General features: G+C 39.4%; 1 protein-coding gene across 3 annotated transcripts in view; it reads left to right on the top strand.

The window, feature by feature from the left end:
• The window catches only part of HECTD4 (HECT domain E3 ubiquitin protein ligase 4), a 160,266-nt gene that overhangs the window by 68,064 nt on the left and 75,713 nt on the right, over nucleotides 1–16,489 (top strand). For 2 of the 3 annotated variants that reach the window (XM_069496936.1, XM_069496935.1), the window contains exons 10-20: nucleotides 1,629–1,742; nucleotides 2,471–2,611; nucleotides 5,101–5,333; nucleotides 6,062–6,207; nucleotides 7,531–7,601; nucleotides 8,843–8,948; nucleotides 9,543–9,663; nucleotides 10,349–10,477; nucleotides 12,441–12,565; nucleotides 14,329–14,482; nucleotides 15,038–15,138. In XM_069496936.1, coding sequence (XP_069353037.1) covers nucleotides 1,629–1,742; nucleotides 2,471–2,611; nucleotides 5,101–5,333; nucleotides 6,062–6,207; nucleotides 7,531–7,601; nucleotides 8,843–8,948; nucleotides 9,543–9,663; nucleotides 10,349–10,477; nucleotides 12,441–12,565; nucleotides 14,329–14,482; nucleotides 15,038–15,138 — 1,441 coding nt within the window. The remainder of the gene's footprint in view (nucleotides 1–1,628; nucleotides 1,743–2,470; nucleotides 2,612–5,100; nucleotides 5,334–6,061; nucleotides 6,208–7,530; nucleotides 7,602–8,842; nucleotides 8,949–9,542; nucleotides 9,664–10,348; nucleotides 10,478–12,440; nucleotides 12,566–14,328; nucleotides 14,483–15,037; nucleotides 15,139–16,489) is intronic. The other variant, XM_069496938.1, reaches the window with a different exon arrangement.

Below are 16,489 nucleotides of genomic sequence, written 5' to 3'. Positions count from 1 at the left end.
TTCATTTCTCTTGGATACATATTTCAGAGTAGAATTGCTGGTCATATGGAAACTGTATGTTTACCCTTTGGAGGAACTGCCAAACTGTTTTCCAAAGTAGCTCTATCATTTTACATTCTCATCACCTGTGTATAATGGTTCCAATTTTTCCACATCCTCACCAACATTTTTTATTTTCCATTTTTTGATTATATAGCCATCCTTGTGGATATGAAGTGATAGTACCTCATGGTGGTTTTGATTTGCATTTCCTTAATGACTAATGATGCTGAACATCTTTTTATGTGCTTATTGGCCATTTGTGTATCTTCTTTGGAGGAATATCTGTTCAAATCTTTTGTCCATTTTTAGATTGGGTTATTTGTCTTTTTATTGACAGTTAGTCTTACTAAACTTTTTTAATAGTCTCCTTGGCATGGCTTTTTCGCTCAATTGAGATTGACCCCATTTGATTAAAGCAGGTCTTCATGGTGTCACTCTTTCATGAGGATATTGCTTACACAGTGATTCTATTTTAGCCCAGCAAATCAGTAAATGCTTAAATTCCTTTTATGTCCTGTTCCACATTGGTCACTGTGGGGGCTGCTCAGGAAGTGGAAGAATTGGTACTTGCCTTTAGGAGCTCGTAGTCTAGTTGGGAGAAACGATGTAGATGTATGAGTTGAGAAATGATAGATGATGCTGTGTCCCTGCTGGGACCACGTGGAAAAGATGTACATGCCGTGGAATCCAAGAAAGGCTCATTGTGGAGTAGAGTTGAAAGGAGAGACTTGATGAGGTCTTAGAGTTTAAGCTGTGAAAATGGATATTATCTATGTAAGTTGCCAAGTGGAGGAAAGGCATATGTATGGTAAGCACCATGAAAAAGATATTTTGAGAAGATCATTTTGTTGGTGTTCTGGATGGAACAGTAGAAAATATAGAAGAAAGAGTATAGTTTAGGTCATAACTCAAGTCAGGCGTGATGAGGATCTAGACCACTAGAATGGTAGGAATAAGAAAAAGAAAAACTCAAGAGACACAGTGTGGTGTTACACATATTGGAGCTCTATAATTTCCTTCTTTAATTTGTTAAAATTTTGTATTAAAAATTGTCAACAGTAATTTTTTTTTTTTTTTTTTTTTTTGGAGACAGAGCCTTGCTCTGTCACCCTGGCTAGAGTATAGTAGCATCATCATAGCTCACTTCAACCTCAAACTCCTGGGCTCAAGTGATCCTCCTGCCTCAGCCTCCCAGAGTGCTAGGATTACGGGCCTGAGCCACCACACCTGGCCTGTAAAGTATTTCTAATAAACATTGTTACCTTATGGTGTTAATAATCCCTCTTGCAGATACCCTTTTGGTAATCTATATAGAAAAAACCTTCACGTAAAACTTGCCATTTTAAAAACACTCTCAAAAATGTGGTTCAGTATTAAATTTAGGAAGATATTTTGGTGATAGTTTGCTTTCTGTGGTCTTATGCAAGTATTCTCCATCTCCTCATTGTTAGTACCACCAACAAAACAACAAAAAACAACAACAAAAAAGGGGGCGATTTTTATAAAAGTCTTCTTAAAAGCCTAAAATTTAAACTTTGAAACATAATCTTCAGGCTCATTAAACAGCTTAATGTTTGTTTCTTAAGTCCTAGCCTCTAGCTTGGTGTATAATATTTCGGATGGTCAGTTTACAAGTCGTGCGGATCTCATAGATGCTGCAGGAAGCTCACTGGGGCGTGGTGCTCTTGTACCAGGATTAGGTAAGAAATAAATGCACACATTTCCTTGGACAATTTAAAGTTTTAGCAACTTTCTCTTGAAAAATCTTTCCAATTCCCTGTGGCATTCTAGTTCCTTGAAAAGAAAGACTTTTTTTTATAGTATTCTTTGATTTGGGGAATCAATACAAGAAATTGCCATATGTAAAATTCTTCTAAATAAATTGCTATTGAAGATACTGTCCATTAGGTCGTGTGCTGATGCTTATAACAAATTCTCAAAGTTCATGCCATAAAAAGGTTGATTTCCTGTGAGGAATTGGTATGCTTGTTAGAAAATGAACATTATGTAGCATATTGGATTTTCTCTTTGCCCTGGCTGCTAGGAAGCTTATATCAAAGTTTGGGCTCAGTTACTAGGGCTTTTTATTGTGTGTTAATGTTAACTGGTCCTATTGTACCTGGGTTTTTAATGTAAGCCACTTAAATCCTTTTTGTAAGTAGGTCATATATAAATCAGTTACTAAGACATACCTATGTTGTGAGATTTATTCCTTCCCATGTAGGAGTTAAGCACAATTAAAAATTAAATCCTGGCTTCTTGCTGAGTCTCAACCTAGTGCTTTGCCAGGTAAATCTGTGGGAGTGGGGCTGTGGACTGTCAACAAGAGAGGAGTGCTGGCCCCTCCGCTCTTTAGCAGTGTTTATGAGAACTATGTATACGGGCAGATGGTGACACGCCAATTGAATAAAGTGTGCTCTCTTTGCAGGCGCCTGTTATGATACAGTGAACAACATGCTGTGGACGTGCTCGAATGACTACATCGATCAGTGGTGTAACCCTGGGAACCAAGCCTTCCATTACGTCTGCCAGAGGCTGGGAGTCAGCCACATCATCACTGAGCCCAAAGGTGAGGTGCAGTCATGGTCTGGCAGGAAGAGATTTTCCCCCTGAAATATGAGAGAACACAGCAGCATTAGTAGGTGCGAACATAGACCAACTCCAGAATGTATCACCAGCCTTCCCTCTTTGAACTTAGAAACCCAAAATCCTTTGTTATCTATCACCCTGAAAGATTGGTTCATGATTACGTAAAGAAGTATGTAAATAGAGCTTTTGAGGTGGCCCGTAGACTTTTGTAAAGGAAAATTGTTATGTCCCTCCTGAAATGGTGGTCAAAACTTTGGTGTAAAAATTGATTATTTGTATTCAGCATGGATTATATGCTGTTACAGTGTTTTACATGGATAATGACTTCTTTGTATATAAGCTTATAGTTAGGAGAATTACCAGTGAAGGGCCTTTGTATTTCTTAATATTCGATGAACATTCGTAATATTAAGTTAATATTAAATTAATTAAAATCTTGTTTTCAAAGCCAATTATGTTGATGTGGAGGAGTGAATCACTCAGCAAGTCCTCTCCCCATAAAGCAATACTAAAACAGACAAAATTAACAAAAACAACTATTTGCAGGTTCGGGAAATTGGCCAAAGGCATACACCAAATTGAGAATGGTTATTGCTAAAAAACACTGAACTTTGGGGAAGAAGGGGGAGTCTGTGGTGTTCCTGGCTGGGGCTGTGCCTGTCCTCGGCGTCAAGCTTGGTCAGCACAGTAGTTTTCCCAGGGTGGGGCAGATTGTGAAAAGCAGCATCTTTGCTGCCAGAAGGGACTGGCTTGATTGGGCACAGAGCGTGGAAAGACCTCATGCCCAACAGCATTGTCAGTTACCGTGGTTATCCTGGTGGCAAACAAATGGAGCAGACCTGTGGTTTAGCTGGCCTGAGACGTGGCCCTGGTAGGGCAAGCAGGGGACCAGCAGACTAGCTAGAAGTTTACGAGTGAGATCTGGATAGTGAGAAAGCTCTAGGCAACCTTGATAAACTCTCCACACACCGCACAGAAGAGGCCTGTTCACATGTCTCTGGCTACACATGGGCCTGTATACATATGCAAAGATGTGAGAGGGCCCAAACAGAAAGTAAAAACTAGGGCAGAGTTCAAAAGTACCTAAACTTTGGTGTGCTTCCCCCAAAACACACAGATCCATCCAGGGTGTAAGTGTTACTGCTCAAGGTGTTTGAGCACAGCCTCTGACTAATCATTGGTTGACAACACCAAGGAATACAGACAGGGGTGACCAGGTGGCCCTAGGAAGCCAGGTTTAGAAATAGAAACAAGAATAATAAAAATAAATGAAAGAAAGGAACAGGATTTGAAAAAATAAACTGAGCAGAGAAATCAGTAACCACACAATGCAGGGGATACTGGGTGTTGAACTGATGAAGACTTTAAAGCAGCCATTATACATATGTTTAAAGAACTAAAGGAATCCAAGTTTTAAAGACTAAAGGAAAGATGATGACTATGACTAAACAAATAGAGAATTTCAGTAAAGAAAGAATTTTAAAAAACAAAGAACCAAATGGAAATTGTGGATTTGAAAAGCATAATTGAAAAGAAACTGTCAGTAGAGTGGCTCAACAGCAGATTTGAGATGGTGGAAGAAATAATCAGCAAACATGGCACAGAGATTGATAGAGTCAACCTCCCTGAAGAACAGAAAGGGGCACTTGAGGAGTACTGGTCAGGCATTTGTAGAATGTCCTTCCATTTGACTTCATCTGAGTTTTCACTCATGATTAAACTGAGGTTATGGATTTGGGGGAATACCACAGAAGTGATATCTGCTTCACATTGTATCATATTCAAGGGTACATAATATCAACATGACTTACTACTAGTGACCTTAAAATTGATCACTTGGGGCCAGTCACAGGGAGGCTTGAGGTGGGAAGATTGCTTATGGCCAGGAGTTAAGAAGATGCTTGTCAACCATTACAGGTTTAATTGATGGATGTCTAGGCTGTGATGACTAAACGAGATTAAAATGTGGAGGTACTATGGAAAGAGAGATTTATGGACAGGGGGATTCTACCATGGAGTAGCCATAGAAGATGGAGAGATTTTACTAGAATGGTTACCAGCAGGAGCTGTGGGCTGAGATTGCCTGAGATCAAATCCCAGCTCTACTACTTCTTAGCTGTGTGACCTGGGGCAAGTTATTTAGCCCCTCTGACACTCTTGGTTTATTGCCCTGCAATGCAGGTTTAGAACCCCGTTGTAGAGTAATGCCTCAAAAGCATTTAGCCCACTGTTCAGCATGTAGAAAGAGCTCAGTAAGTGGTAGCCACTTGTGTGCTAAACAAAAGAACTCCCCAGGTTTTCACCCCAGCACCAGTGGCAGGGAGAAGGGTTCTTGAGCATCAGCAAAAGAGACTGTAGCAAAGATATTCTCTCCTTGTGTGTGTGCACCTGTTGTAAGTCGGAGGTCTGTTCCTCCAGGACCACCCATAGAGACGTCTTTCCTCACTGAGTTTCCCTTTCATCTTCTAGAAGAGGCTATAACCACGAATGAGGTTATAAACCAGTTATTGCACCATGTTGGTGCGATGTGCATACACCAACTCAATCTTCTTGCTACCAACCCCAATCTTCCAATCACAAGTGTCTTGGGCAAGCAGCATCCGATTGAAGCACACCATCTTAGCAGTATTTGTGACATTATGGAGAAGGCCATGGTTAACGGAGATACCTGTATTATACGCTGCATTCTCGTCGTCTTTCAGGTAAGTACACTGTTTTGAGATAAATAAGGTGACAGAGAAAAAGAAACATAAACCTTGGCTTTGGCCAGCTAACTTTTACAAGAAAAATTTTTTTTTTTTTTTTTTTCTTTGAGACAGAGTCTCACTTTGTTGCCCGGGCTAGAGTGAGTGCCATGGCGTCAGCCTAGCTCACAGCAACCTCAAACTCCTGGGCTCAAGCGATCCTACTGCCTCAGCCTCCCGAGTAGCTGGGACTACAGGCATGCACCACCATGCCCGGCTAATTTTTTCTATATATATCTTAGTTGTCCATATAATTTCTTTCTATTTTTAGTAGAGACGGGGGTCTCGCTCTTGCTCAGGCTGGTCTCGAACTCCTGACCTTGAGCGATCCACCCGCCTCGGCCTCCCAGAGTGCTAGGATTACAGGCGTGAGCCACCGCGCCCGGCCCAAGAAAAATTTAATGACATTCCTGTTTTGCATCTTACCACCTTCTAATCCTGTAATTAGTATTATCATATTTATTGTACTGCAGATAATGGAGTATTACTATACGTAGCTCATTGCAATTAATATATGCAAAATATTTATTATAATTATACCGTTATACATACAATAGAAGAGATTGTGGTTAAAAAATCCACCTGGTTATTTGTCCACTGACTATCTACCATGTACTTTTCTCACAGGGATAATTTTATCCCCAGCAGAATTAGCATTTTCAGATATACTCCTTATGTTTCTGTAGGTGGTGTTTAAATTTTTCTTCAGCCCACAAACTGAAAGAAATCGAGACATCATTCGACGGTCAGGATTGCTTCTTTGGCAGTTGTTGATGGCACCAAAAGATCAGATTTGCCCTGAAATTCAGAAGGAAGTCTGCCTTGCCATCAGGTGAGCAGCAAGTGATTTTGGTAGTGCTCTCTGCAAAATGATTCTCCGTCAAAGCATGGGAATCTTTCCTACAATCTGGTAGCGTAGATGTCTTTCACCCCATCCCACAGTCTTCATGCCTTGGGGATAATTTAACTGGGGTGGGCTTTGGAGCCCCACCCTCAGAGGACCAAAGCCAGCCGTGTACCTACATTTCCTCATCTCACCTTTTGGATCTTAAAAAAACAAAAACAAAACCCCTTTAAAGGGATATTTTGATCGCTTGCAAGCTGATGTTCTCATTTGGGAGAGAGTGTGGCAGGTGGTTAAGAACCAGGTTTTGGTAACAGGCAGATCTGAGTTCCAGTCTTTGCCACTTACTAGCCGTGACCTTGGTTTGAGGCTTTCATTTCCTCAGCTGTGAGAAGGGTGTAAAAATAGCACCTATGTGGGTTTGTGAGGTTTGCCCAAGGTAAGGCCTGATGCAAAGCGAGTGTTCAACACTGTTAGCCTTTATCAATCTGCTAAAACCGTCTTAGACACGAGGTCATTTTCAATTTATTATCCGTTTTTTTTTTTTTTAGTTCAATGAACTTTTATCCAGGAATATAACCTTAATGTGACCAAGTATAATTTAGTGACCAAGAGAGAACTGAGTAGTTAGTCTGAAAGAACCACGTGACAGGGGTGAGCATAGATGACACAGAATTACTTTTCCTTCCACAGTGGATATGCTTTGGCTCTCTTTCTGTTGAACATTAAGGTAATGATTAAAATCTGGTGCCATGAGGCAACTTCTAGGGTATATTGACTATCTTGGGATGGATATATTGACTATCTTGATTGTGGTGATGGTTTCATAGGTATATACATATATCAGACTTATCAAATTATATAAGTTAAATATGTGCACTTTATTGTATGTCAAACCTCAATAAAAAAGAAAAAAATTCTGATAGTCTTTTCAATACTATTCTTCCTGCCCTTTTGGTAAAGCTGAGAATTAGAAATTCCTTCTCTCAAGTGAATTTGGGGGGCACAATCTGTTTATATATAGGCTTGACAACATTGACTTTTTTCGTAGCTTGCCAATTCACTTTAACCAGTTCTGCATGTAGCCCCAAATAAGTTATCACTCTGGTAATTCCTGAGAGGAGGAGGAGAGGGTGCCGTTTACCATGGAAGTGATTGGACTGGATCATGACAGTGAATTTAGAATCAAATGCCTTTTTAGTGATAAAACTTACTTCAGAGCATCTTTAATAAAAATAAAATTTAAATATTTAGAGTTTGGATTTTCTAGAACATTGGTTTAAAAACTTTTTGACTTTCCTGTCATTTCAGCTCTGGTTTAAATATCTTGTACCCAGGTGAAACTGAAATCAATAACTTACTTAAGCTGGTCTTAACAGAAGGTGAGAGTTATCCTTTAATTATTCTTGAACAACCATCCTTTTTTGTCCTTAAGGAAACAACTGGATATTAAGATAATTGATACTTTTTTTCTTCATATCTGTTAGCATATTTTTAAAATGTATCTGCATATATGCCAACACTTAAATCAGATTGAAAGCAGAAGCTATGGGTTTTATGTATCTTTAAGCTTTCTAAACCTCTATCTCCACTGTTTACCATAATGTATGGGACTATAGATGTTTAACGAATGTTTTAAAATAATGACTTCTTGGTGATTTCTAAGCCAGTTTTTTCCCACACATTAGAGCCTAACTTTTTAAGTTAAACAGCAACAAAAGGTACTGTGTTAAAGACAGTCTGCATTTAAAAGCAACATTAATTTAAGGATTTAGAAGTCACACTTTATATCAAGAAGGTAATTACACTTGGATTTGGGTTAAAAAAGTCCAATTGGTTATAAAGTAGTTTTTGCTGCTGCGGTTTGTATAAGTCCAGTTCCCTATGCCTGCCCCTAGATTGTCAACAGTCTACTTGATTAAAAACTATTTTGGCTGGGCCTGGTGGCTCATGCCTATAATTACAACACTTTGGGAGATCAAGGCAGGAGGATCGCTTGAGGCCAAGAGTTCAAGACCAGCCTGGGCAAAACAGTGAGACCCCCCATCTCTTAAAAAAATAATAATAATAATACGAAAAATTAGCCTGGCATGATTGCACACGCTTGTAGTCCCAGCCACTCAGGGCTGAGGCAGGAGAATTGTGTGAGTGCAGGAGTTCGAGACTGCAGTGAACTGTGATCGGGCCCTCCATTCCAACCTGGGTGACAAAGCAAGACCCTGTCTCTAAAAAAAAAAAAAAAAAAAAGACCCGCAAACAAAAATAGCATCAGTTTTCTTTCCTGTTTTTTTTTTTTGAGACAGAATCTCACTCTGTTGCCCCGGGTAGAGTGCAGTGGCATCATTGTAGCTCATTGCAACCCTGAACTCCTGGGCTCAAGCAATCCTTGTGCCTCAGTCCTCTGAGTAGCTGGGACTACAGGTGCACGCCCCAACACCCGCTAATTTTTTCTATTTTTAGTCTTGCTCTTGCTCAAGCTGGTCTCGAACTCCTCAGCTCAAATAATCCTCCTGCCTCAGCCTCCCAGAGTGTTAGGACTGCAGGCGTGAGCCACCACACCCAGCCAGCATCAGTTTTCTAAGTGCCTTATCTGGGTAGTTTATGGACCTTTGTTCTGTGCTAGGAGAGAGAAACAGCGGACTCTCGCAGCTGCGGGATGTGATCCTAACCAACTTGGCCGAACAGCTTCAAAACAACCGATTTGGCAGCGATGAAGATGATCATTACAGGTGACACTAGTTACATTATTCTCGCCTAGCCTTTTCTTTGTATTCTTGTAAGTCATTAATTTCCGTTTAGATGTGTTTCATCAACTTCAGTATCCTGTGATAGCTAATATGATCATTAGCATGCTAAACCTAAACCATGGACCAATTGAAAGATAATAAATTCCACAGTTGCCCTCAGAACCCATAATAGCACATTTCAGTTTTATCACTAGAGTAATCTGGGTCTGGGGAAAGGGTCCTTAGCAGAAGTAAGGGATGGAACTTATTCGAGAGATCTTGACTCAGGTGCGGTCCACATTGCTCGTCTGCAAGAGAGGCTGAGTGTGCCTGTTAGAGCTGGTGAGGGTGAGGAAGGTGTTGGTTTTCTATGTCATTTATAAAATACTTTGGCTAGGTGGTTGGGTGCCATTTGGTTTCTATAAGTTTGATTTAGATAATATAACTAGTTGTTAGCATCATCACTAAGATGATTTGCTTGCAGAACCAATTAATTTTGTATCTTCTGTTTGTCATCTCATACCAGTTGTATAAACTTTATCCTTTTATGAATAAACCATCAATATTTTATTGTTACATTTTTCCTGCATTTTAAAGACTAAATGATGAACTTTTACACTACATTCTGAAGATTGTTGTACGAGAATCCTGTATCTTAATCACCAAGTGCCAAACTGTCTCTAAAGATGATTTTCAAAAGCTCCTTTCAACTGTGCCTGTAAGTAAAAATGTGTTTAATGCAAGCAAAATTATATCAAGCGTCCCTATTTTCATTTTCCTATATTGAGAGGTGTGTTATACACACATACATACACACTCACTTTACAAAGACAGACTTAAAATAATTTATGAAAGTCAATGTGTAACGGCTCAGCCTAGAAATGTAGAACTAGACAAATCCACTTGAAATACCTTTTCCAAAGACTTATTCCTCTTGCTTAAATTGCTTAATGTAATAAATTTTCCAAATTTGGGTGTCTTTGTTTTATCTAATGAGGGTTTTTTTCCTCCCTATTAATTTTTAATTTAGCATTGTTTTCCAAACCATCAGTGTTTTACAGAGAATGATAGGAACTAAAAGATTCTTTTAAGGGCTTAGTGGTCTTCTGTAATGGAGATGCACGTGAGAGGGAGGGGGAAAGAAGTATTAAGAGGCAGAAATTCAAGTAAGTATTCTGAGTGATTAGGGAGGACTGTGTAGCCGAAGGCAGAAAGTTCTAGCAAATGTGTGAATGTATGTATTGAAAGCCATGTGGAAATAAATCACCTGAGAAACTAACTTGGTCTGTTTTCTGTACTTTCTCTTTTTGTTTCCTTTGTCAAAACCTTTTAAAAACATGAGGATTACATGCTCGCTCTTTCAGTAGGTTTAGATCATTTAAATGCCCTTATTTGTATTAAAGGCTGCATCCTCCTGCCTGCGCTATCTGATGGCAGTTCAGAATCACCTTCTCAGTAACACTATTTTGATTAAACCTGATGAGAATGATGACAGTGACAACTCCTTGCAGGGAGAGACATTGAAGGTACAGGTAAACACCAAGCTTTATTTTAACGATGCTTTCTATCCAGTGTGCAAAGCAGCTTAATTGGCTAAATTTCTGTGTATTATGATGTCAGAATTCACCTGTGGCTTATATTCTTGTGAGAGGTAACATTAGGCCACTCATTCTATAGATTTTTATGTCATTGCACAGTGGTCACCATATTTGTGACACTCTCATAATGTGTCATCCATGTGCTCCTGTCAATCCTTTTGTGCCTTTGTTTATTTCCATCTTCTTTTAAGAACTGTAAAATATGGCACTTACAAGTGATCTCATCTGCACCTGAAAGTTTTATATACGTATAAACACATATATATATCTATAAATAAATCTGGGAGCATAGCATTTTAAACAATTTTGACATTTTGGATGGTTTATTATATTCTCTCAATTCTAATAACTTTAAAAAGGTGATAATTTTCTCTCGATCTTCGTATTGAATAATTTAATTTCTAAACCTGTAGTTCATTTCATTTTCTGTAATTATTTTTAAGTTAGCTTCTGTGTAAACTCAATAATTTGTTCCCACATGATAATTTATAGCAGTCCAAAGACTTTTTATAGCTGTGGTTGTTATAATTTTGACAGATGCTCAAGGCTGGTGTTTGTATTGTTCTTCAGAATTTCATCTTTGTGGGAGAATTTGAGAAATCAATAAGAACTTTATTCTTCCTTAAAATGTTGACTTAAACACACTGAAAAATTAACCAAGGAAGCCATAAAAGCTATTACAGTTTGCTCGTTTCTTACTCCTTTGTGTACATACACAACGATTTAAATCATTTGATAGTTCATATTTATGAGTTTACCTCATTACATAATCAGTTTTTAAACAGGAAGGCGTGCATAAACTTTTAATTTAAGTTGTTGATCCTATTTATTTAGCTTCTCTTGCCTTAGGCGAGGATATCAGTAAAAAGGGACAATAACATCTTCCTTGTAATACAGGTTGCTGTGAGGATTAGCGACAAGCCCTGCAAATACCTGACACTTTGCCGCCCCACGGTTGGGGTCAGTAGGTGATCGCTCATGTCATTAGGGTGACTCTTAAACCTCGATTCAGCTTGTGGAGTCAAGTCAGAGCTCCTTTTCTCTTAATGATAGAAAATATTAATATCTTAATTATACTAAAAAAGCGGAAAAGTCCAACAGTGAAAAGCAGTTTTTTTTCTATTTGAAGGTTAAATGTTATAAATTCTTAATTAAACCCTGGAGAGAAATATAAAGACTCTTAATAAAGGCTTAGTTGTCTAGTATTTCTGGGGAAAAAATAAAAAACACATAGGTATCACCTAAAGGGTTAGCTTGGTTGTATTTTTTTAATAGAAAATAATTGTAAACTAAACATTTCTATGATGTTAACTAGTGTTTCTTAACACATTATTTAGTATTTGTACTCCCATGAACTCTCTAACAGTTATTCTTATTGTTTAATAGCCTGTAACTGCCTGCTACTTTAATTGATTTTTTTTAACTTGCCTGATTTTAAGTGTAATGGGTTTAAGACGTTAAGTAAAAGGTCACTTGTACTGTTTCGGAATGTTGTGTTTCTGTCTCATTTTATTCACCGCCTATACATGCGCCTTTTACTGTTCTGTTTTTCTCTTTAGCTATCCTCATACCACCCAAGGCAATCTTCCACCTGGACAGTTTCTGGGCTGGCCACCAAGAGCTCTCTTGTGCTGGATGGGATGGGCGCTAGGCCTTTTCTCCTAGGGACCCAGTGTGCTCCCTGTGAAATGCTGCATATTTCTGTCAGCACCCAGACCTTGGCCTCCCAAGTCAAATTGCTACTGCCATCCTAGCAGAATTTACTGCTTTGGGCTTATTCTGGCCACCTCATTATTTCATTTGGAAATGCATCATTAAATAGACCATTTCATGTTGTCATTGTGAGCGTATGTTCGTCACAAAGCTTAAAAATAATATTATGCTATTTTCTACCTAGGAGCTAAAAGTGAGTATTTTGGCTCTTGCCACCCAAATCCTGACTGGATGTGATGAAGTGTTGGAAATGCTACAGCAGGTCACAACTGCCCTCATAAATAGTGACATAGCAGACCGTGAGCAGAGGTGAGGACATGGATTGCGGACCATGACCTGCTGTCCTTCAGGAAGAAAAATTTGCTTATGAAAGTGAGATCTTGTTAGAACAGAACATACAGGGATTGATTTAATAGAGAGGAATTGTTGTGAGAATAGGTTGAAATGGCAAGCGTTTCAATGCCAAGCGCAGTCGAACTCTTTAATGTGCTTTGAGGTGAGACTGGGCCAACAGCCATCAAGGTTGTGGAGGACAGCCTCCTCACTGACATTTGGGACTTCTGCCACCACTCCCAAACTGGCCTTTCCTTTAATTCTTTGAGCTTAGCACCACACGTACTTATTTTCCTATGATAAATACTTAGTGATATAGTCAGTCAACTGCTTCACAAAAGATGACACTGGCATGTTATCTCAAGATTTTACTGTAATTTTACTCCTCCAAATACATGAGTGACCCATGTAGAGGGTAAACTTCTCTTTCACAGTAACAAAGCCCTCTCGCAGCGCTTCACATTGAAATTTCTGCTGTGGTTTGCTTTTAGAGATGAGTTGCGTGCTGTGTTTTTTTTTTTTTTTGATGATTTGAGCATTAGAGATGTTGATCTAAAACAATCCTGCAGTGTAATCTTTGCTTCAGTAACACTGTTTTCATGGCCTTGGTTCTTGCCCACTCCCAGAGAGTAGACGAGAGGTTGGGATTGAGAACAATATAATCCAGACAGGCACAGCACTGGGGCTTGGTGACACGTGGCACAGTCCAGTGGGATAGCCCAGCAGACGTGATGTCTGCTTCTGATTCCAACTCCAATGTCCTAAGGAGCCCAGGGAATTTCCATAACCCATTTCTTTCTGCATACCTTAATGCTTCTAGCAGAGGACAGGGATATTAAGAATGTGATTTTAGGCCGGGCGCGGTGGCTCACGCCTGTAATCCCAGCACTCTGGGAATCCGGGGCGGGAGGATTGTTTGAGCTCAGGGGTTCGAGACCAGCCTGAGCAAGAGCAAGACCCCATCTCTACTAAAAATATGAAGAAATTAGCTGGACAACTAAAAGTATATAGAAAAAATTAGCCGGGCATGGTGGCACATACCTGTAGTCCCAGCTACTCGGGAGGCTGAGGCAGAAGGATCCCTTGAGCCCAGGAGTTTGAGATTGCGGTGAGCTAGGCTGACGCCATGGCACTCTAGCCCGGGTGACAGAGTGAGACTCTGTCTCAAAAAAAAAAAAAAAAGAAACAAAGAAAAAGTTAACATGGTAAATTTTATGTTCATTTTAATACAATAAAAAGAATTGGGGGGAGAAAAAGCCTATCAGCCTCTGTATGTCCCAGATGAGCCTCAGTTTCTCCAGGCCAGGAAGGGATTGCACAGCGACCGGAGCTGAATCAGGGTCGTAGCCATTTATTTCCTCCTCTTCAGAGCCAGTGCAGCACAGTGACCACAGCCCCACGGGCAAGGGAGCTTTATGGTAGTGACTACCTAGAGTAGCCACTGGCATTTTAGAACCCATTTCTAAAGTGCTTCAAAGGAGCTATGAAATGCACCGCGTAAACCTTTTTTGGCAAAAGTGACATACTGAAGGTGAAATCCAGTAAGAGCTTTCTATTCTTCCCCTCTCCCTCAGTGGTAGAAGGTGGGAAATTTGTGAACTGAATTGCTGTAACTGTAAGTGCTTAACTAGTTTAAGGAGATGCAGTTTAAGAGAATCTGTCCGCTAAAGATGATGTTAGTTGCTGCTTCATATGATCGGGCATTGCTTAGGCTGTGTGTTTTCTTGAACTTTTTGTAGGTTAAAAGGCTTGGAACAAGTTACTAAGGCTACTATGCTTGGTCACCTTCTTCCAGTGTTACTGACCTCCCTGATGCATCCAAATTTACAGACTTTGATCATGGCCGATGCCCTGATGCCTCAGCTAGTGCAGCTGGTACTCTATACCAGCCAGGTACGATCCTTGGTGAGCCAAAGCGAACTGCCTTTTGGCCAACCTACTTCACAGTGAGGCTGTTTGCTTTCACTGAAGGCAGAATAAACATAACCCTGTCTCTCAGAAACCAAGGGAAATAATGATGGAATGAAGAAAAATATCATATCATAGAAATAAACCAGAATATTAAGGGAAACATTTTGTTTGTTTGACTGAATTACTTACTGTAGTCTTTTAGCAAGTGTTCATTGCTGATCAGCTGTAAAAATGCTAATATACAATGCTGCTATAAACCTACCATTATATTTCATCTCTGAAGTCCTTGCCAGCTAAAAGTAACTAATATATTTAATAAATGATCCTTACTAAGAGATGCCCTAGGGAATGAATGAATGAATAATGTGTTCCAGTCCAGCATTAAGTAAAATAATGTTAAGTGGCATTTCTTAGTGAAGGAGGGCAGACCAGGATTGTAAAAAGGCGATGCAAGTGATAATTGTAAACTTGACTCTCATACCATCCAGATAACTGACAGTAAGCACTTTAAAACCTGATGATGGTTTTGTGTTTCAGACGGCTTTGCTGCTTAAAACCCAGTGTCCGGTTTTTGCTGAGTTGCTCTGTTCCCCATGTGGTCCCTCAGACCAGAAGTGCAGGCTGTTCCCCGATGAGAGGTAACCAGTGCTGCTTCTTGCAGGAACCCTTTTCTTTTCTTCTGGTGAAAGCCTATTACTCCTTTTACACCAGCGATTTTTAGCAAGGATTATCTGACTGGGAAAAGAAAAAAACTTCAGGATCAAAATTTTAGATAACTATAGAATTGCTTTGTAGATTTATAGGAACTGGCTAGAATAAATTTCCCCATGGATCAAGAGATTAGTTCAAAACTGACCAGAAATTCTCCTATGCTAATGATGGGTATGTAAAATATTATGACTTTGGCAAACAGTTTGGCAGTTTCTTAAAAAGTTAAACATACACCTACTATATGACCCAGCTATTCTACTTTTAAGTTAAATACTTAAAAGTATTTTAAGGTAAGAGAAAAGAAAGCACAGGTTACAAAGACTTGTATGTTAAGGTTCATAACAGCTTTAGGTAGAATAGCCCCAAACTGAAAATAATCCAAACGTCCATCAACAGGTGAATGGAGAAATAAATTGTTGTGTATCCAAACATGGACTCCTAATCCACAATAAAAAGGAATGAACTATTGTTATATGCAGCAACATGGGTGAATGTCAAAATATTTATGCTGATTGAAAGAAACCAGGTCCCTTTAGGTCATATACTATATGATTCCATTTATATAAAACTGTAGAGATCCCTTCTCAGCCTTTTGGCTAAGTGTAAAACTCTAGAAAATGCAAACTAATCTCTAGTGACAGACAGCAAATAAATGATTGCCTGGGGTAGGAATGAAGGGATTACAAAGAGGCAGAAGGAGACTTCAGGGGTGTATACAAATGTCCAAACTTACTATTAATAAGTTGTATGCTTTAAATATGTCCAAATTACTGTATGTCAATTATGTTTCATTAAAGCTGTCTTTTTAAAAAAACTGATCAGAAAGGAAGGATTTCCTGGGTTTCTCTAAAGCAGTGTGCTGTTCAGTTGAGCCTTTTGCGGCGATGAAACTTGCGTCTGTGCTGCCCAGTGCTGTCAGCCATGGCCACTGATTGCTACTGGGCACTTGCTGTGTGGCTACTGAGGCACTGAATTTTAAATTTTAGTTTACTTAAATTCAATTTAATTTAAATGGCCACACATGCCTACTGTATTGGACAGTGCAGCCCTCCAGCTCAACCTGCAGAGCTGAAAGGATAAGAGAGTTCCCCAGCAGCTAAGTTTAAGTCTTAGGAGTTTGTATTCCACAACTTCAGGCTCCGTGAAGTCCCTGAGAGTTCAGTTATAGTAGGTAAGGGAACCTTAGAAGGCACCTTTCTTTAGTAAACATTTACAGTGAAAGGTAGTTTAATGTAGCCTCATGGAGGTTTTAGCAATTGGCATGTAAATATCAACAAA

Source organism: Eulemur rufifrons, chromosome 21 (assembly GCF_041146395.1).
Source record: "Eulemur rufifrons isolate Redbay chromosome 21, OSU_ERuf_1, whole genome shotgun sequence".
In the NCBI taxonomy this organism is placed as follows: Eukaryota; Metazoa; Chordata; class Mammalia; order Primates; family Lemuridae; genus Eulemur; species Eulemur rufifrons.
Note: the sequence above shows the minus strand (reverse complement) of the source record. Positions and strands in the feature narration are given on the sequence as shown.